Consider the following 20082-nt stretch of genomic DNA (forward strand, 5'->3'; position numbering starts at 1 on the left):
CTTGGCCTTTCTAAAGAAATATCCATGTTGGATCTGTGTTTAAAGTACTCCATCTATAAAACAAACCTAAAAATAAAACAAAATACTGCCCAGATAGAAGTAGTGACAACCTCCGGTACCGCTGAGGCACCTTTTTCTGCAAAGATCTGAGGGAAATGGCCAGCACACAGCCTGTATTCCGCAATGACCCTAGATGAGTTGGCACAGCGGTGTGGCGAGTATTTCTGGAAGCTACTATTACACCTGGACAGACACAATCATTTAACTCTACTTGTAAGAGACAGAATCATGGCAATAAGCCAAAAAAAATGCCCTCAATCCATTTTCTCTGTAGCCAAAGCAGCAAAATGCCCAAGGCCATTCTAATGGCACCCACGGGACAGGAAGTGTATCAGTGGCACCCACGGGAGGAGAAGTGTATCAATGAGAAGCAGGAATGAAAAGAGAAGTGCTGTTAACCAAGTATGGTTAAAATATCTTATTTTTGCAAAATTTACAAAAATGTGACCATGTGAACACATGGCTTGGCCTCTCCCAGGGCCTTGGAAGGGGCTCCCGTGAGCAAGGGACCCCAAAGCGTAAGCATCATGAGCTTCACGGTAAATCGACTTCTGCTTCCCTCCCAAAGCCCCTCCATGGCTCCCCACTCGCAGCAGGACAAGCCCTGTGGCTGGCATCAAAGACTCGGTACGACTGGCCTCTACTTACGCCTCAGGGTCACCTTCCCCCAGCACACCAGCACTGCAGCGCTGGCGGCTCTGAACAGACCCCTCTGTCTTCCCTCCCTGCCCCTGTGCACGCCCCCATCTCCTCAACACACACCTGGTGCAGTAGACCCTGTGCTGTGCCACCCAGATCCCTCTTCAGGACCAAGTCGTTTATTCCTCAAGCTGTGGAGCATGTGGGCTGCTCGTGGCTCACAGCTGAGTTCTTCTCCAGGAACAGCCCCCAGGAACAGTCCCCTTTCCCGGGGACAGCCATAGCCAGTGACTGGTCAGGGTTGCGGTTCAAACGTTGCTTCAATTGGGCCAACTCTGAAAGGCTCCAGAGCTGCACGTGGCGCTGGCCAAGCCCTCTGCTGAGGTCGCATCCCTGTGCAGTGCCTCACTCTCCCCACGGTGCTGGCCCTGAAAGTGCGCCCTGGAATTCCTGCCACCAGGTCTCTGTGTCTGAGGTCATTTCTGGGGAGCCGTGCTCCTGTGTCCATGCCTGAGCTGCTCCCCTCCCATGCTTCCTTCCTGGTCCTCCTCGCTCGGGCAAGCCCCGCCTAGCACCCACCTGTGCCCACATCTCCCCTTCCTTCCTAGCAAAGGCCCCTCATTCTCATGCCTTGCTAAAACCCTCCCAGGCCTGCCTTTGTGGCAGTCTGAGCCACGTGGGGACTGCAGAGGCCGCCACTCTGGATTCTCCCTCCCAGACAGAGGGGGGTACTGTGGGCAGGCGGTCAAGGGCTCCTCCCATCAGGCTGGGCCAACAGGAACTGGCTGGGGTCAGGCAGGCCTGGCTCCCGGCCCCTGGGGGGTCCTAGCCATCTCTTTCCTGGGCACCGTTACCTCATCTCTTGCCCCCAAAGCTCCCCTCACTCGAGCATGGAGGGGAGGGGAACAATCCAGAGAAATGCTGGCTGGCGTTCCCCTCAGCCAGTGGCGCAGGTGGGGATACAGGCGAGGAGGGGCCCAGGTAAGGCAGTGCTGTGGCCTGAGTGCGTGTGTCCCCTCAAATTCATATGGTGAAGCCCTAACCCCCAGTGTGGGGGCCTTCGGGAAGTGTTAGGTGATGGCCCTCATGAGTGGGACTGATGTCCTCATGAGAAGAGACCTGAGGAGGAGACCACAGGAAGATGGCAAGCCAGGAAGAGGGTCCTCCCAGAAGCCAACCTTGCTGGCACCCTGACCTTGGGCTTCCCAGCCTCCAGGACTGCAAAGAACAAGGCTCTGTTGTGTAAGCCACCCAGTCTGCGGTATTTCTGTTAGAGCAGCCGAAGCTGAGGAAGATGGAGTGTGAGCTGTCCTGGCACCGTGGAAGGCTGCGGCCGGGGCAGACTCTAAGTCACTGGTGGCCGCGGGAACCAGGAGCCAGGAGGATGGAAGGAGCCACACAGTGGTCCTCCTGTCCCAACTGGGCAAGACGGTGCCTAACCTGGAAATGGAAGCTGGGCATGACCACTCAGGGTCCTTGCAGGAAAGGGTGGGAGAGAAGATGATTGCTTTCCAGATGTAAAATCACAGTGTGAGAGAACAGTGATGCACAGGACAGGGAAACATACAGACCCACATTCAGGGATTCTGACAGCAGCCCGGGAGGAGCCCGTCTTCCACATTCCCCTAACATCCCCACACCGAATCCTGATCTAGGTCAGCTTCAACCTGTGCTCCTCGGGAACCAGGGGAGGCTGAGCAGAGCCCCAGCTCTGCCCCTCAGTCAGCACAACTATTCTTTAATACATAAAAGGCAATTTCACTTACTGGGCTAAATGCAGAGGCTCCTACCACCAAAATGAGTGAAGGGCTGCGGCCAGGTGGGTGGTCTCTGTGAGGAGGGGACACTTTGGTTGCATCTGCTCACTGTCCTTACCAGACCTCCCTCTGCCCCACTTCTGCCTTGCAGGAAAAGCAGGGGGCAATCAGCTGGGGTGCAGGCCAGCCACACACACACATATGGGGGCCCCACCAGCTCCTGTTCCTGCTCCTGCTCCTGCTCCCTGAGCCAGCATGCCTGTGCAGGGCCTGCCTCCCATTCCCTCTGCCTCCTCCCTGCCTGGGGTGGGTGCGGCGGGCGGGGAGCCATGCTTAGCTGGCCTTGTTCTCCAACTCAGCTTTTCCCAAGCTCCCCCTGGGGCCACGGCAGATGTTCTGCCCCGCTCCTTCTGCTGAGGGCCTGTGGGAAGGGGAATAGCTGGGTGGTTCTGGCCTCACTGGGCCCCCAGCGACTTACCAACAACAACTCACTTCGGACTTCTAGCCCTTCATTAAGTCTGGGCACATCTTAAAAACACCAATTCCCAGGTCTTCGAACAAAACCTTATACACAAATGTTCACAGCGGCATGACTCATGACGGCCAAAAGGTAGAAACCAACCAAATGTCCCTCCGTGGAGAAACGGATACACCAAATGTGGCACATCCACACGACGGGAGGTTATTCAGCGATCGAGAGGAATGGAATGTGGATAGATGCCACACAGGATGACCCTTGGAAACACTCTGCTGAATGAAGTGAGTCAGACACAAAAGGCCACATATATATGATTCCATTTATATGAAATTCCGGAATAGGCAACTCTATAGAGACAGAAAGCAGGTTGGTGCTAGCCAGGGGATGGGGCGAGGAGGGAAGGGAGGGGTGACTGATAAATGACGCTTCCTTTTTGCAGGGATGAAAAGCTCTGGGACCAGGTAGTGGTGATGGTTGCCCAATATTGCAAATGTACTAAATGCCACTGAATGGTGCACTTCACTTTTATTTTTATTTTTTGAGACAGGGTCTTGCTGTGTGATCCAGACTGGAGTGCAGTGACGCGATCTCGGCTCACCGCAACCTCCGCCTCCTGGGCTCAAACGATTTTCATGCCTCAGCCTCCTGAGTAGCTGGGATTACAGGCACCCACCACCGCGCCCAGCTAATTTTTGTATTTTTAGTAGAGACGGGATTTTGCCATGTTAACCAGACTTGTCTTGAACTTCTGACCTCAGGCGATCCACCTACCTTGGCCTCCCAAAGTGCTGGGATAACAGGCATGAGCCACCGTGCCTGGCCTGAACTGTGTACTTTAAAGTGGTTCAGATAGTGAATTTTGTGAGAATTTTTACCATAGTTTAAAAAAGAACACCAAAAACAATTATTGGATCCTACCCCAAACAAAAGTCTTCAAGGATGGGCCTGGGAATTTGTTTCTTTCAGAAGCTCCTCCAGGGACTAAAATTAGGCAGCTGGCCCAGTCCCGAGCCAAAGACTTCCATCAAGGAGCCACAGGTCCATACAATTTGGGGGCGTTCTAGGACTGGCTGGGATGTGCACCGGTGTCTACTCCCCACTCCCTGCCCCCACTGCAGGGCCAGGGTGGTCTCAGTGGGGCTGAGCCTTCCTGGGCGGGGATCCAGGCTTAGCTCATCTGCATATGCCAGCCCCCTAGCAAGTAACTGGCTGGGGAGTGGGTGTGTGATTTCATCTGAACAAATAAGAATCAGGTCTGGAGTTCTGGGAGGACAACAGGGAAGAAGTCCTTCTTTCAAGAGTCACCAGAGGGTGGGAAGTGGGCCTGGGGCAGCCATCAAGGGACCTCGAAGGACAGTGTGCCCAACAAGGGACAAACACTGAGGTCCTGGGGATGGAAAGGCTAAGCCTCATGCTGGGCCCGAGGACTCCAATGCTGGCCTCCAGGTGAGGTGACCCACAGTGCCCAGGGGTGACCGAAGGCTGCCAGGACCCCAGAAATTGCTCCTTAGAGGGGGATTCCTGAGTGGGGGGCATGAAGCACCATGAGGAACTCTCAGATGCCAGGTGTGCTCCAGCATCAGAAGCACAGGGTGGAGGAAGCTCCGGCGTACAGCGTGTGAGGGGTAATTAGAAGGGGGAAAGGAGAGGGCAGCAGAGGTCCCCTGAGAGGGCCCCCACCCCCACTTCAGGGCCTGTCCCTGGTGACCCGGGCACCTAAGATTCCTGTCCTCTGCCCTGCTGCCCTCGAAGAGCCCTTGATGCTGCCTCACCTTGCCAGGTGCACACATAGTCCCGTCCAAGGGGGGCCCCTTCTTGGTCTTGCAAAAGTAGGGGTTGTCAGGGTGGCTGCACCACAGCTGCTTGCAGGGGTCAAAGGTCCGGAACTGGAAGACAGCACCATAGCTTGCCAGGTCCCTCCCACCTCAGGGACCTCCCAGGGATGCCACCCACCCCCGGGTCCTGGAACCTGAGATGCCCCAGTGGGACTGGCCCATGATGGGCCTGTGAGGCTGGTGGGTGTCGTGATTCTGGGGCGGTGAGGACCTTGCCCATACAGTGTGGGGGCTGCAGCATCCCTGGACGCGGCTGGACCTCTCTGCCTCCAGTCTTTGGAGGCTGCACACCTCAGGGAGCCTGGCGGGCAGCTGGGCCCTAAGTGCCAGCCTGAGGCTAGGTGGGCACCTGCTGACCCTTTGCCGTGGATTTCCCTCCTAAACCCTGGCGAAGCGCTACCCCCACCCCCACAGGACTGCCCTCTCTGCAGCCTCGGCCTCCCCTGGACTTCACAGTCCTGTTCCCTGGCCTTTCTGCTTCCTGTCCTGATAGCACTTCCTGCAGGACGTCCCTGAGGGATCAGCTGAAACTCAGACGTGGCCCTGAGCCTCCCCTACTCAAGCCTTTCCAGAGCCCCCATCGCCATGAGAATCGAGTCCACTGTGCTCCTTAGGGAGTCTTGGAAGGAGGTGGCCCTCCTGCGTTGGTACTCGACTGTACCACTTGCTCGCTTTGTGGGCTCAGGCAGGTTACCTAGCCTCTCCAGGCCTCTGTTTCCTCATCTGTAAAATGGGACTACTTTGCTTCTTTCCTTCATGCAGCAGAGGCGAGCATTAAGACGCTCATAGACACTGAAGCTCCCACAGTGTGGCCTCCATGCCGATGGCTGGTTCCTCTGACGGCTCAGCCCTGGCACTCGGCCCTGGAGAGCAGCGAGTGCTCCCATGCCTGCTGCGCTCTCCTCCAGGTGTCTGCGTCCGTGGCCTCTGTGTCCATGGCCTCTGCGTCCGTGGCCTCTGCGTCCGTGGCCCTCCCTTCCTGAATGCCCCCTCCTTCCGCTTAGCCTGCAGGCCTCCCTTCTTCCTTGGGAGCCCTCCTGACCTCTGCAGGCTCTCACTGCCCCTGGCTGACACCCTGGTCATAGTCCTGTCCCCCGTGTGCTTCCTGCCTAGGACCACGTCTGGGCCTGCCAGGTGGGCTCAGGCTGCCTAGGGCGTGGGGAGTGGTGGGTGCAGAGGGACAGGCTGCCACTCTGGAGGGCCGCTCTGCCCTCCCCACGCTGGGCCGGTCCTCACACTGTCCCGGGAGCTGCCCCTACACCAGCACGCCTCCCCCCAGACCTGGGAGGGTCCCGGCTGCAGGGCTGCACACTCACCGCCGTGCACATCATGTAGCCCAGGCCGAAGTCAAAGCGGCACTGCTCGTTCATGGAGTAGTGCAGTCCCGGGAGCTGGGGCAGCGCCGGCCAGTCGTGGGCGAAGGGGTCATCCAGCAGGCAGTCATAGGAGCTGTGGGGGACACAGGGCGCCGCGAGCAGCCTTCAGCGCGGCTGACCATCCACAGCCCTGGAGGCAGCTGAGGCCCCTGCTGGAGCTGCCATGGCAGCCCTACCTGCACATCCCGGCCCCTGGCTGTGCTGCCTCAGTTTCCCTGCTGCATCTCTTGTCCTTGGTGTAAGACACCAGGACCTGGCTTGCGTGGACCCCAGGGTAGCTGCCTTGCCCACTTGCCATTCAAGGACAGACCCCTGACCTGGGGTTCTCCTGCAGACACCAGGCTTCTCTCACAGGTGTGCCCTCTCTCCTCCCCCGCACACAAGCTTAGAGGACCTGAGGCCGGAGGGCTCTGGCTCTGGTGCATGGGGACTTGCACCCTCCCAGAGCTGACCCCAGGGACGGAGGGGTCGCCCGCGGGGCACATGGGCAGTACTCACTGCAGGTAGCGGCTCAGCTCCTGCTGGCTGCAGCGCGACCAGTGGAATCGGTGGAAGGCGGCCTGCACCAGGGGCGCCATGATGCTGCCCAGCCGCACCTCGTCGCCGCAGCGGTTGCCCTGCCCATCGTGCTCCATGCCCAGCCTGCGAGGGGCGAGGCAGCTGGCTGAATCCCACTGGCGCATGGGCCTGCCAGTGCCACCCCACCCCGATGATAGGAAGGTGCCCCATCTTTCCCCAATGGGCCTCCTGACCTTGGCCCACTCTGAGCCGGGTGGCACCGACCATCCACCTGCTGCAATTTGAAAGCCGAGGCACTCTGGGGAGACAGTGTCCAGCGGGCAGTCCCCCAGGTATCCTGTCCCCAGGAGGGGCATGCACACCTGGGGGGGACCGTGGCTTCCCTGCCTCCAGCTTTCTAATCCAGGGCGAACCACCCTCAAAACCTCCGAGCCTCCTCTATAACATGGGGTAGAGCCCACCCTGCCTGGGGGCTTGGATGGGATAATGGGGCAAGGTCCCCAGCTCTAGCTGGCCCAGAGCGCCTGCTCAGTCTGCAGGCAAGCCCTTCCTCCTTTGATTGGTTCCTTCAGCAAAAGTGGGCCTCGGGCCAGCACTGCCCAGCGCTGGGAAGACAGGAGACCACACCCCAAGTGGCTTTGACACAGGGCGTGTCCCTCTTAAGGCACAGAGGAGAAGTGGGCAGCCAGGGCTGGGGATCCTAGGGTGGCCCCTCTGTGTCCCACCCTTCCCCAGGCCACTTACACGTGGCCAGTCTCATGGGCCACCACAAACGCTGAGGAGAAGCCGTCCTCATGGTTCAGGGTGCAGCTGCGGACCGGATGGCACATGCCGGTGACAGGAGCATAGCCTGGGAGGAGACAAGAGGCGGCTCCAGATGCTGCCATAGCCTGGACGGGAAGGTGAGGCCTGGCCTAACTACCAGGCGCTGCTTCTCCTCAAGGCCCCAATGCCCTCTCTGCCACAGGCAACTGCCCCCGGCTGGCACAGCTCAGAAGACACCATAGCAGACAGCTCATAGCCTGCGACATCTGGCTGACAGCAGGCCCCCAGCCCGTCACCACACAAGCCCCGTGGCCGTTCTGCCTGTAACAGCCACACTGCAGCTGGGGCCCTCTGCTTAGTCAGATGTCACCTGCTATGGCTTGTCTGACACCTGACTTTCCTGCCTGCCGTTCTCTTTCACGCCACCTGCCTCTGCCCCCTGCCTGCCTCACTGAGTGGCCCCTGAGCAGCACCTGCTTCCACACCTCTCTCTGCTAGAGGCATCCTGCCCCTCGTCTGCCTGGCATCACACCCTCCAAGCCCACCTCCTCTGGGGGGTGTTTCTTGGGTCTCCCCTTGTTTCTTTGGGGTCCTTGAGACCCTAGCTAGACCTGTTTCCATAATGCCGCAGAAGGCAGCAAAGCTGTTCAGCCGACGGGCCACACTACCCTGCAGAATATCCCAGCAGGGGGCTGGCTGGTGCGGACTGGGAGGTGAGAGCCACCGTAGAAGATGAGGCCAGTGGCCTACGACAGCCCAGGGCCAGGGGGAGGGTGGCAGAAGTTCATGACGCAGAGACCCCACGTCACACTGAGGAAGATGGATAATGAGACCTATTCACTTCCCCAGCTCCTGTCTCAGCAGAGGGAGGCGGCTTGGAAAGATAGGGAAGTGCCTACAGGGCTATGGGTGCCACACGAGGTCTCTGCTTGTACCCCTGGGAGTCTTCCTAGAGGCCTGCCAAGCATGGAGTCCTGACTTTCAGAACCCCAACCTGCCCTCACTCGTGCCATGCCCCACTGAGAGACCCTGAGGCCAAGTGTTCCACAGAGAAGGGAAGGAGGGCCACTGGGACCCCAGGTGAGCTGGCGGTGTACGCGCCTAAAAATAGAAGCATCGTGATCCAACCCTTGTCTTTTCCCGTTGTAATAAACAGGAAAATCTGCATTTTTTGCCCTGCAGATTTTGAGACGAGCGTGGAGTCTGTGTGCCGGAGTGGAACGTTGCCATCTCCTCTTTGCCCTTTGTATGCCAGGCTTGCAGATGCATCTGCCTCCGTGGGAGGCTTTCCATTCATCCTACTCAGCATTACAGGAGCCTACGAGATTTGAAAGCGCATCTTTATGTTTTTCTTTGTTTTCTTCCCTCTTATTTTACTTTGTGGCTGTTTTCTCTCTCCGGAATCGTATTAGATAGAGTGTGCCTCCTCGATGGAGGGTCTGTCTCCTAACTTTTCTCTCATGTTAATCTTTTTGTCTTTTGCTCCCATTGGGAGATGCCCTTGACTTTTTATTTCAGCTTTCGATATTTTTTTTTTTTTTTTTGAGATGGAGTCTCACTCTGCCGCCCAGGCTGGAGTGCAGTGATGTGATCTCGGCTCACTGCAACCTCCGCCTCCTGGGTTCAGTCCATTCTACTGCCTCAGCCTCTCGAGTAGCTGGGACTACAGGCGCCCGCCACCACGCTCAGCTAATTTTTGTATTTTTACTAGAGACGGGGTTTCACCGTGTTAGCCAGGATGGTTTCGATCTCCTGACCTCGTGATTCGCCCGCCTCGGCCTCCCGAAGTGCTGGGATTACAGGCGTGAGCCACCGCGCCCAGCTAATTTTTGTATTTTTAGTAGAGACGGGATTTCACCGTGTTAGCCAGGATGGTCTCGATCTCCTGATCTCGTGATTCGCCCGCCTCGGCCTCCCGAAGTGCTGGGATTACATGCATGAGCCACCGCGCCCCGTCTACCTTTCGAATTTTTTACTTCCCCCATCCTATCCATAATTTTATACAAATGGTTTGTTGTTCTCTAATTCTTCATAGAAACCTCTTAGGGTTTATGGACGTATTTTCTCAAACATTCTGGGAATACTACTTTTCAAAACATGCTTTTCTTGTCTCTAAATTATCTCTATTTTCTCTTAGAGCCAGTTTTCAAACTTTGTTTTTTTTTTTTTTACATCTTGGTCCATCTTCTTCATGCTGTAAGGATTTCTTGTGTTTTGGTTTTTTTAAAAATATCTGGTAACCCTTGGCTGTCCTTTCATTTTTTTTTTTTTTTTTTTTGAGACAGAGTCTTGCTCTGTTGCCCAGGCTGGAGTGCAGTGGCGTGATCTCGGCTCACTGCGACCTCTGCCTCTGGGGTTCTAGTGATTCTCCTGCCTCAGCCTCCTGAGTAGCTGGGATTACAGGCACCTGCCACTACACTGGCTAATTTTTGTATTTTTAGTAGAGATGTTGGCCAGGCTGGTCACGAACTCCTGACCTCAAGTGATCCACCCGCCTTGGCCTCCCAAAGTGCTGGGATTACAGGAGTGAGCCACCACAACCAGCCAATTTCACATTTGTAAATGAGGGATCGGGTCACTTAATATAAAAGCTGTGTCGGTTTCCCCTTCTAGGGGATAGCTCTGCTCCCCATTAGTGCCCTCACCAAGACAAAACAGCCAACAGCACTGTCATCACATGGTCAGGGCAACACCTGGCTGCGCTGTGTTTGAGAGGAGCTATCCACTCCTCACCCAGACGTGGTAGTTTCAGTCTTTTTAACCTAGCTATGCTATTAGGTGTGTCTTGATATTTCATTGTGTTTTTTAATTTTCCTTTTTTTTTTTTGTAAGACAAGGCCTTGCTCTGTCACCCAGGCTGGAGTGCAGTGGTGTGATCATAGCTCACCTCCTGGGCTCAAACAATCCTCCCACCTCAGGTTCCCGAGTGGCTGGGAATACAGGCATCCACCACCATGCCCAGCCTCATTGTTTTAATTGCATTTTTCCAATGTCCAGTGAGGTTGAGTGCCTTTTCATATGTTTATTGCTCATTCATATTTTGTTAAGAGCCTGATAAGAGTCTCCTGCCCATTTTCCGACTGGATTGTCTTTATTATCCTTACTATGATTCGTAGGTGTTCTTCATATACTTCAGATATAAATCCTTTTTTATAAATATTTCCCCCAGTGGATTAGCAGTGCCTTTAATGCACAAACTTTTGAAATGTGCTACTATTTATCAGTTTTTTCCATTGAGTTCGTGGTGCTTTTTTTTTTTTTTTTTGTCTCTTTTTTTTTTTGAGACGGAGTCTCGCTCTGTTGCCCAGGCTGGAGCACAGTGGTGCAATCTCGACTCACTGCAAACTCCGCCTCCCAGGTTCACACCATTCTCCTGCATCAGCCTCCCAAGTAGCTGGGACTACAGGCGCCCACCACCATGCCCTGCTAATTTTTTTGTATTTTTATTAGAGACGGGGTTTCACCATGTTAGCCAAGATGGTCTCGATCTCCTGACCTCGTGATCTATCTGCCTCCGACTCCCAAAGTCCACAGGTGTGAACCACCGCGCCCGGCCTTTTGTCTCTTTTTAAAGAAAACGTCTCTTACTCCAAGAACATGGAGCCATCCACCTACGTTATCTTCTTTCATTATTTTGCGTTTCTTATTTAGACCTAAAATCCATGTGAGATGCTCTCTGTCTATAGAGTGAGTGGAGGTGACAGGCCTCCTTTCTTTCCAAATTGGCCCCACACCATTTGTTAGGCTGTTTTCCTCCTCTTCTCTGAAATGTCACTTTTGTGACACATTAGTGTCCCTATACACATAGGTCCAATTCAGGACACTGGATTCTCTTCTAATGATGTATTTGTCCATCCGTGCACTGCCCCACACCCTCACCCAGCTAAGGTGGCCACGGCCTTCCCTGCCCTGACACTCTTCCCTGGGCTGGGCCAAGGCTCCCGGGGCCCCTTGCACGGCCAGGGGCTCATTTCCAGCTTCACGCCTCTGTGGCCCTGCATGGGTGAGGCTCACCTTGCATGCCGGAAGGCCCAAAGTCCTGCCGTGTGAGGAAGATGGCGTGATCGTGGTATTCATCGTGGCCCGTGTCTGGCTTCTGCTGGAGGTAGGCCCAGCGGCAGACATTCTCCAGGCTCTGAGAGGGGTTCCCGATCTCGATGAGGCTCATGGACTGCAGGGGGATGGAGAGAAATGGAAGAGAGAGGTTGGCGCCTGGTGGCCCAGTGGGGGGCCGAGCAGGCTGTAGTGTTGACAGACCCCATCCACTGGGAATCTGTTCCAGCAAAGGCCCTGCCCGGTCACTCTCAGGACCTGCTCCCACTGGGCTCCGGTCTTTGACAGGGAAGAAAAGTTTCCCCAGTCACACTCATCTGCGTGAGTTTCCACACAAAGTCACCGCAGTTTTCAGGTGAGATGCGGAAGCCAAGCTCTACGTCATCTAAGGCCTCGCATAGTCCCACCGTCTACCCCATTTCCAGAAGTCCCTGTGTTTGTTCTATGAGGCACCTGTTCCGTGCAAGGCCTCCACAGAAGGCAAATGCCATGTGGACCTCACCCCAAAGAGCTCACAGTTCTGGGAGGGTCCGTGGCAGGGGAGGCGGAAATCCCAGTGTGGTGTGCAAGGCCAGAGGAAGCAGATCACCTTATACGTCCCCCCCGTGTGAAGGTACTTGCAGAAACCAACACAATGGAGGAAAAGAAACAGCAACTGACATATTTGGTGGGTGCAAAAGTAATCGCAGTATTGCCATGAAAAGTAATGGCAAAGACTTTTGCACCAACCTAATAGAAAAACAGCCATATCAAGAACAGGGGCATACACAGATGATTCCCACAGGAACTATGCATGGGAAGGCCCTGGGAACCATCCCATTCCATTTTGTATCATGACGCACACCTGACAGCTAGGGTGGCCTAGGGACCGCTTGTCTTGCACACTCTCTCTGCACCATGACATCAGCAGGCACTCCCATTTAGACTTCAGGACTAAGAAGGCTGTTCTGGACAGGAAACTGAGACTCAGAGAAGTTAAGCAGCTTGCCCAGGTCATGAAACTAGGAAGTAGAAGAATTGAGATCGGATCCCAAGAAGCCTGAAACCAAAATCTAGATTCAACTCACTGCCCTAAACTTCTTCCTTAAATAAGACATACACAATATCATTTCAAAAGCAAGGCTTCTGTGAGCGGCACCCTTCCTTTTTTCCTCCACAATCCTCACAGCAGGCATTTTGGTTTCTGTTCTCACCATAGACTCCAAACACCGAAGTAGTTCCCTCCAAGAGAACCAAGAGCCCCTCTGAGTCCTGGGCGTGTTCTTTTCCCCTTTAAGGATTTATCTGGCCATAAAATAGAGATGTGCATTCCTTGGAAGCTACGTATGCAGGTGTTTTTTCTCTTGCATAAATGTATCCACAAAGTAGAGCCACGTATTTCTCTTTGTGTCTATAAATAACAAAAAGTTGGCCATGCGCAGTGGCTCACACCTGTAATCCCAGCACTTTGGGAGGCTGAGGCAGGTGGATCACCTGAGGTCAGGAGTTTGAGACTAGCCTGGCCAACATGGTGAAACCCTGTCTCTACTAAAAATGCAAAACTTAGTCTGGCTTGGTGGCGTAAACCCAGCAACCTGGGAGGCTGAGGAAGGAGAATCGCTTGAACCCGGGAGGTGGAGGTTGCAGTGAGCTGAGATCGTGCCACTGCACTCCAGCCTAGGTGACAGAGTGAGACTCCGTCTCAAAACAAAACAAAACAAACAACAAAGGGTATTGTTAGCAAGCCAGTTAATTCCAGAAGAAGGGAGCACAATTCAAGGCTAGGTAAGACAAGTCGTTCCCAGGGGTCCCAGTCAATGACTGACAAGATGGCAGACCAATTCCCAAGTCCCAAGCACAGAGTTAATTGTAAAGACTTTATTTCCTGCTCCTGGGAGATGAGATAACTCATTCTAACAAGGTTTCCATGAGTCCTGATGAAATAAGTCATAAATCAGAGTGTGATGTCCTGTGACTAGGACTTGTGGGACATTGGCATAGAAGTGGACAGACCAGAGGAAGCTGGAGGAGGGCAAGGGGAGGTGCACTTCCTGTTCCCATCATGACCAGGAAAAGCATGTGATTAGCTCTGGCCAATGAGCTGTGAGCAAAAGTGGGGCATGTCTCTTTTTGGTTGGAGCATCTAATTTCCCATTGAGACCCTTCAGAGAGCTCTCCTTTCTGGCACGAGATCTGGCAACATAAAGACAGTGGCTGCTCTGTCACCTAGGACTTGAGTGACGATGAGAACTGAATCCTCTGCCAACCCACATTGAACATACAGCGTGAGCAGGAAATCTTGGTCGTTTTAAGCCACTGGGATGCAAAGTGTGTTTGTTTCTGTAGCATAACCTCACCTACTCTAACTGATACAGGAGGAAGGGAGTGGGTATCTACATCACATCCAAGCCTGACCCCTGCAGCTCATCCCGAGTCCCTGCCAGGTAGTATCCGCCTCTAGGTAGCCTTGAGAGGTCACAGTTCTGAAGGAGGAATCAGGTGAAAGAATGTCCTTTCTCACCGTCTCCAGCTAGGGGGTGAGCTTGGGATGGCACGAGAAGGAAGGGACACTCGGGGTGGATGTGATTCGGTGCTAGAGCGTGGGCCTTGTGGTTGGTTGTACTCGCTGAACTTAAGATTGGCAGCCCAGATATGGATGAGCCTGGGGACCTTATGCTAAATGAAATAAGCCAGGCTTAGAAAGACAAATACTGCACGCTCTCACTCATACGTGGAAGCTAAAACAGTTGATGTCACAGAAATAGAGAGTAGTTCCTAGAGACTGGGGGGCAGCGGGCTGGGGACTGCCAAGGCTGGTTAACATACCTGAAAGTGCAGCGAGATGGGGGAATAAGTGTTAGTGCCCTATAGCACCGGAGAGTGCCTGGAATCCGTAAGAATGTATTGTGCATTTTCAAATAGCTAGAAGAGTGGACTTTGAATGTTCCCAACACAAAGAAATGATAATGTTTGAGGTGACAGATATGCTAATTACCCTGATGTAATCATTACACATTGCATACATGTGTCTAAATATCACACCCTACCCCAGAAATATGTACAATTATTACATGCCAATTAAAAATAACAGTAAGAGCAAAATAAAAAACCAAACAAGAATGACTTTTTAACATACATTTTTTAAAAATTGCCAGTCCGAATCCAAATCAGAAGGTCAGCACAAAGGTCACTAATGAGCGCTTTTGCTAGGGTGGTGGCAGGGCCCCTGCTGCAGTGTGAGTGTCTCCATCCAGCACACCCAGCACAGCTCAGTAGCCTTGCTGGGCTCCAGGGAAAAGGGCCTTGCTTCCTCCAGGGCACGTCTCCCAGCATCGGTGTCAAGGGAGTCCTGTCCATGATGAACTCACCTGCCCTCAGGGTCCTAAGCCCCATGTAGTGGGACGGTCCCTTCCGATGCCCTGGTGGGTTGCGGTGACTTCTGCCTGCCCTTGTTTCCCTTTCGTGAAACTTCCCCTCCTTTAATCTGAGTCAGACCCCAGGCTTCAGGGGCAGGCAGGCCTGGCCAATCCCAGCACCACGCCTTCCTGGCCACCACGAAGGATCAGGGTGAACATACAACCAAAGCGGGCCAAGGAGTGGGCAAGGTGTGAGGTGGGGGGCCTGCAGCGGCTGGAGCCCCCCTGCACTACAGGGGACTCCCCACCAAGGATTAAAGGAGGATGAGACCACTGTTGAGCTAAGACTGGGGCTGCAGTCTCATCTGAAGGCTGTACTGGAGGCGGGTCAGCTCCCAGGCTCATTCAGGTGGTCATGGCGGGCCCCAGCTGAGCTGTTGCACACCATACCGTATGGGCTCCTCCTGGGTCCGTCACCCATGTCAGCTTTACCCCACACGGTCGCCCCTGCTCGAGGGACCCAAGAGACAACAAGAGAAGGCATCTCCCCTACAGAAGCCACAGTCTGCTTTTGATAGAATCTCAGTCCCGCCTACCGCAGGGCATGGACATTAAGAGACTGGGTCAGTGGGGGCCATCGCGAAGGCTGCCTGCCGCTGACGTGTGTCATTTACGCCTGAAGAAGTTCCTCTCCTTGTGAAAGCCAATTCTGAGTTGTGCTCTTGTCACTTGCAGCGAAGAGAATCTGAGCCACGTGCTTCCTCCTTTGGGGGACCACAGGGACCCCAGTCAGGACACTCGCTGGCCCATGAAAGACGGCGTCTGGTCTGGGGGCAGCTGATATGTTCTGGGGGCAGTTTATATGCTTTTCAGTGGGAGAAGGGCCCTGGCCAAGTCTTTGAGGAGGAGTCAAGAGTCCAGCCAGAAAGACATGCCCCAATATCAGGACCAGAGGCAGGAATGAGGCTAGTGTGTAGGACAGAGCTGCGGGCAGGAGCCAGGCTGAGGCAGGCTGGGGGTGTGCAGGGAGGTCTGCTATCCTAGTGTGTGGGCTTGTGGGGAGTACCGGGAGGATGCTAGAAACCCAAGCGCCTACAGGAGCAAGGCAGGTGACAAGTCAATGAGGCAGGCTGGTTGCACGAAAAGTAAGTCCATCTTGCGTTTTCCCAGTTTTGAAGGAGAAAGGGTACAGAGGAATATTTCCCTATTAGAATAGAGTGGGGGGCAGGTGATAAGGAGTGGCGAGGACTGTGGCAAACCCAGGTGCCCAGGCACAGCTGAAGGGAGCAACATCCGCCCAGTGCTGGCAGGAACAGAGGCCCAGAGCTGCTGGATCAGATTTCTCAGGTCAATCGTGAAACCTGGATTCTACAGACACCTACCTAATAGTAAACACTGGCTCAAATTAAAATCAGTTATGCAGACAAAACAACGCATCCTCCCCGTCACCACTTTATTCCAGAACCCTGGAATAAGAGCCCTGCAGTGGGCAGCCCCTTCTCCACATCCTGCAGACTGGATCCACTCTGGCCGATCACCTCTCTCCTCCCAGATGCTGGCTTCTGTGGTTCAGCCTGGGTTCCCAGCCCGTCTTAGCAGCCAAAGTGATCTTGCTGCTGTGGCAAGACAATTTATTGAAATATTGATTTGTGTTTTTGTTCTTGCCTCGCTTTGTTCTTGGCCCAGTCCAAGAAGGCAGCCTGCCACTTTCGTTCTCCAACCCCAAGGAGGTTGTGCTGCAGGGTCCAGAGCTAAAGGGGTCTATGACCCCCTTCTGGCTTTGGGGTTCTGAGGAGACTGCCTGAGGAGGGGGCAGAGGGGAGGGCTGGGGTGCATGGGCACAGGGAGGGGAAGCTGCACTGGGGCCAGGGGAGCCCTGGGAGGCAGGACTTCAGGAGACATGAGAGTGTGCTAGACCCTGGGAGCCTGGGTCCCAGCAGGGGGTACCCCAAGAAGTAGAGGAGAGGTTTACCTCAGTGTCCGGGCACCCCAGGACTCAACCTGCCACTGGGAGCTTAACTGACAAGCCACGGAGCTGCTTGTGCTTCCTCTCTCTCTCTGCCAACGTCCCAACATCTCCAAGGTCCCGGCCTATCTCTGACGGGCACAGAGGAGCCCAGGGGCGTCTGTGTGCATTCTTAAAACAGCCCTTTGGGTCAGTGAGGAAGGAGTGGGGATAGAAGGGGACAGTGTGGCACTGAGATGCATGCAGGTGTGGCTGGTGCCACGTCAGGAGGGTCAGGACCTGGTGGCAGGAGCTGAGAGGCATCAGGGCTGCAGGGCGGGAACAATGAGGCAGAGACGGCACCAGTGTCTGGCTTTGGGGATTGGTAGCAAGGCAGAAGAGGCGGTGCAGGAAGGGGACGGCAAGCGCCAGAGGAAGAGCGTGGGGTCCCGCAGTGCAGGAAACACGGTCACGCCAACGTCTTTCCTGGCCAGCTTGCTCGTTGGGAAGAACTGGGCTGTTTTGCTTTGGGAGCTCTCCCACTTCTGGGGGTGCAGCCCTTGTGGGTGATCAGTCCCAAGCCTTAGCTGGGACCCACATTAGGCCCATGGAGCACAGGTTCGAAAGGACTGAAAACTGGCTGAAGTGGGTTTGCCTGGTGGCAGCACCCGAAACAACCATCCGCAAACTCCTGCTCATGCACCCCAGAGCCCCCTTTCCTCCACCCACTCCTCCCACTCCATGAGAGCTACAGGCAGCCTTGGGTTCTGCATGCCTCTAAGGACTCCTCACAGAAAGAAACTGATGTCCAGGCAGAGACATCGGGGCAGCTGGACAGGTCTGCAGCCCAGGAGGGAAGTCTGGGCTGGCCGTGGACAGGGCAAGGCCCTCGCTACTGGAGGCAGTCAGAACCCAAGGGAAGAGCCAAGCTCAGGTCTCTCCGCTGAGACCTCCAGCCAAGGATACTGTCCTGACATGCAGTGAACTCCCCTGTGGGTCACTTGGGCTCCAGCGGGACCACCTGCTGGGATGCGACCTCCTTTGCTCCTCTGCCACCTGGCCTGCATGCAGGAGGCCAGATGGGTCCCTACTGCCTGGGGCACCCCAGCCCCCACCATCCTGCGCCCTTGCTATGTATCAAGCCTGGGAACTGTGCTTCCCCTGAGCGAGGAGAAGAAGACACATTTCTCATATATGGATCTCCTCCAGAAGTGAGGGAGGCTGCACTGCTTGTTTCCACGGAGGATTCTTTCACCAGCTCGCCCTGGTCATCTGCGTCCCTCCCAGTCCTGAATGCACCTGACTTCCAGCTGCCTGCTCGGCTCTGCACGGCTCCTCTAGGAAAGTCTGTCTGTGTGACTCCACCTGTTCCTAGCTGTGCTGAGGGGGGGACCAGGAGTGAGCCGTAGCACCCCGGGCTCTGCAAAGGGGTGGCTGCAGGACCAGCCAGGGACTTTACAGGGCAGCCAGTCCTCTCACAGGGGCAGCTGCGGGCACCCAGCCTCCAGAGCAAGGGGCGGTAGATGGTGCTGTATGACCGGGGATGGACATTTCAAGGCCCTGGGGCTGCATGGTAGCTGCAGGGTCCACCTCCTGAGTGAGGCAGGGCCTCTGAGGGCAGACTCTTCACAGCGGCAGCAGCTCCCAGAACTCCCAGCTCCAGTCTAGGGGCCCCAGAAGAGCCAGGCGGGAGAAGCCTGCGGTAGGGCTGTGGATGAAGTCCAGGGGCCCACCCAGCCCAGGATGCAGGAGGAGTCCTGAGTGGGCTGACCCTAGCTCAGAGCACGGGAACAGATGAGCTTCCAAGAGGCTGATCGGATCCTCCACAGGGGCCCCAGGACAGTCGTCACCCCTCATGGAAGGCTCTGCCACCCCTGTTTGGAGGTGACATCGACCGCTGCAGACATGGGCTCCCAACTGGGCTCCACTGCCCGAGTGTTCTGGGGCCCTGGCCCAGGCTGGCTCTTCCAGAGTGCAGGGTCCTCCTTGGCCATCATGAGTGCCCACCTATGTCCACATGGAGACCCTCCTTGCTACGCTGGTTCACAGAGCTGCCCAGATGCAGGAGGCAGACACTCGTCCAGGCCCCTGGGGCCCTCCCACAGCAGCACCTGGAGCCTGGTCCCAAGAAGGATGGTGTTGCCTCCGGGTTCAGCCTGTTTGGCTCCCCTGGCCCAGGCTGGAAAGGGTCTGAGGACATGCCTGAAAGGCCCAGTGATCCCACCATGAGGTGGAGAGGGCAGATCTGAGGGCCTTAGGGAGGCAAGAGCTTGATGGCCCTCACCTTGGGTCAGAAGGTCACTTTGCTGAATGCTCCCCAGGGCTGTCAGGAGGCTTGGCCAGGGCAAGGGTGAGGAAACACTGCGGGCCCCTGAACCTCAGGCCCAGCCTGCAGGGGTCTGGGTAACCCCACGGGCCTCAGGGAACAGCCAGGAGCTTAGGGGGCCTGTGGGCCTTGGGTGGACGAGTAGGCTGTGTCCAGCTCCAAGCCCCAGCCCCATCCTGGCCGCGGGACCCTGGCTCTGAGCTGCCTGCCGGGTCCCTTCTCCTGCGTGCGATCGGTCACCTGCCAGATGGGGCACCTACTGGGGATGTGCCTGTTGCTGTCGCTGGCCTCTGAGTCACTAAAGCCTAAGCTCCTTGAGGGCCGGGTGGATGCTGGGCCCGAGTCTGTGCCCCAGCCCTGGCCCATGCCTGCCCTCAGTAGCCCCACTCCTCCCTTCACGGAGCAATCCCGGCTTTTGCTCTCCATGCCAGGATGAGGCAGTGAATGCCACCAGAGGACCCCGGCTGCTGGGCGCTCAGTGATCAGGAGGGAACACCGGAATGAAGGAATGAACACGAGCACCCTCAGGAGCCAGGCTGGGCAGGGAGGGAGGGGCCGGCTGTGGGGACGTTCTCGGGAGGCCTGGGGAAGTGAGCCAAAAGCGCTGCCCCGGCAGATGCTGACCCCAGCAGGAAGTTACTGTCCGCAAGGAGCGCCCCGCTAGGCTCAGGCTTGGCACACGACATCTCACTTCAACTTTATTTTCCTACCTTCCGGATGACAAACTGCGTCTCAGACAACTGAAAGGACTCGCCTAAGTCCCACAGCCAGAAAGAGGTCGGGGTGCTGCCCCCCCCGCGGGGCGCAAGGCCGAGGAAGGGCCGGGTCCGAGCGGCCACCAGGTGGCGCTGCTGCCGCGAGAACAGCGGCCCGGGCCGGAGACGCACCCTGCGCCCAGACTCCGCGGCCGCACCCGGGCTCCCGGAGCCCCAGCGGCCCCAAGACAGCCTCTGGGCCTCACCCTAAATAAGTCAGTTATGACCTGAGCAAAAAG

At 55.9% G+C, this 20082-nt stretch overlaps 1 protein-coding gene across 2 annotated transcripts in view; it reads right to left on the minus strand.

The window, feature by feature from the left end:
• The window catches only part of ADAMTS2 (ADAM metallopeptidase with thrombospondin type 1 motif 2), a 242258-nt gene that overhangs the window by 36853 nt on the left and 185323 nt on the right, over positions 1-20082 (minus strand). Inside the window, exons 6-11 of one of the 2 annotated variants that reach the window (XM_004043129.5) lie at positions 11444-11600; positions 7409-7514; positions 6644-6787; positions 6086-6218; positions 4707-4820; positions 3234-3760 (exon numbers count right to left, since the gene is read on the minus strand). In XM_004043129.5, coding sequence (XP_004043177.5) covers positions 3689-3760; positions 4707-4820; positions 6086-6218; positions 6644-6787; positions 7409-7514; positions 11444-11600 — 726 coding nt within the window. In that variant the 3' untranslated portion in view covers positions 3234-3688. Of the gene's footprint in view, positions 1-3233; positions 3761-4706; positions 4821-6085; positions 6219-6643; positions 6788-7408; positions 7515-11443; positions 11601-20082 lie in introns of those variants that run through there. The other variant, XM_019028538.4, reaches the window with a different exon arrangement.

Source organism: Gorilla gorilla, chromosome 4, assembly GCF_029281585.2.
Source record: "Gorilla gorilla gorilla isolate KB3781 chromosome 4, NHGRI_mGorGor1-v2.1_pri, whole genome shotgun sequence".
Taxonomy (NCBI): Eukaryota; Metazoa; Chordata; class Mammalia; order Primates; family Hominidae; genus Gorilla; species Gorilla gorilla.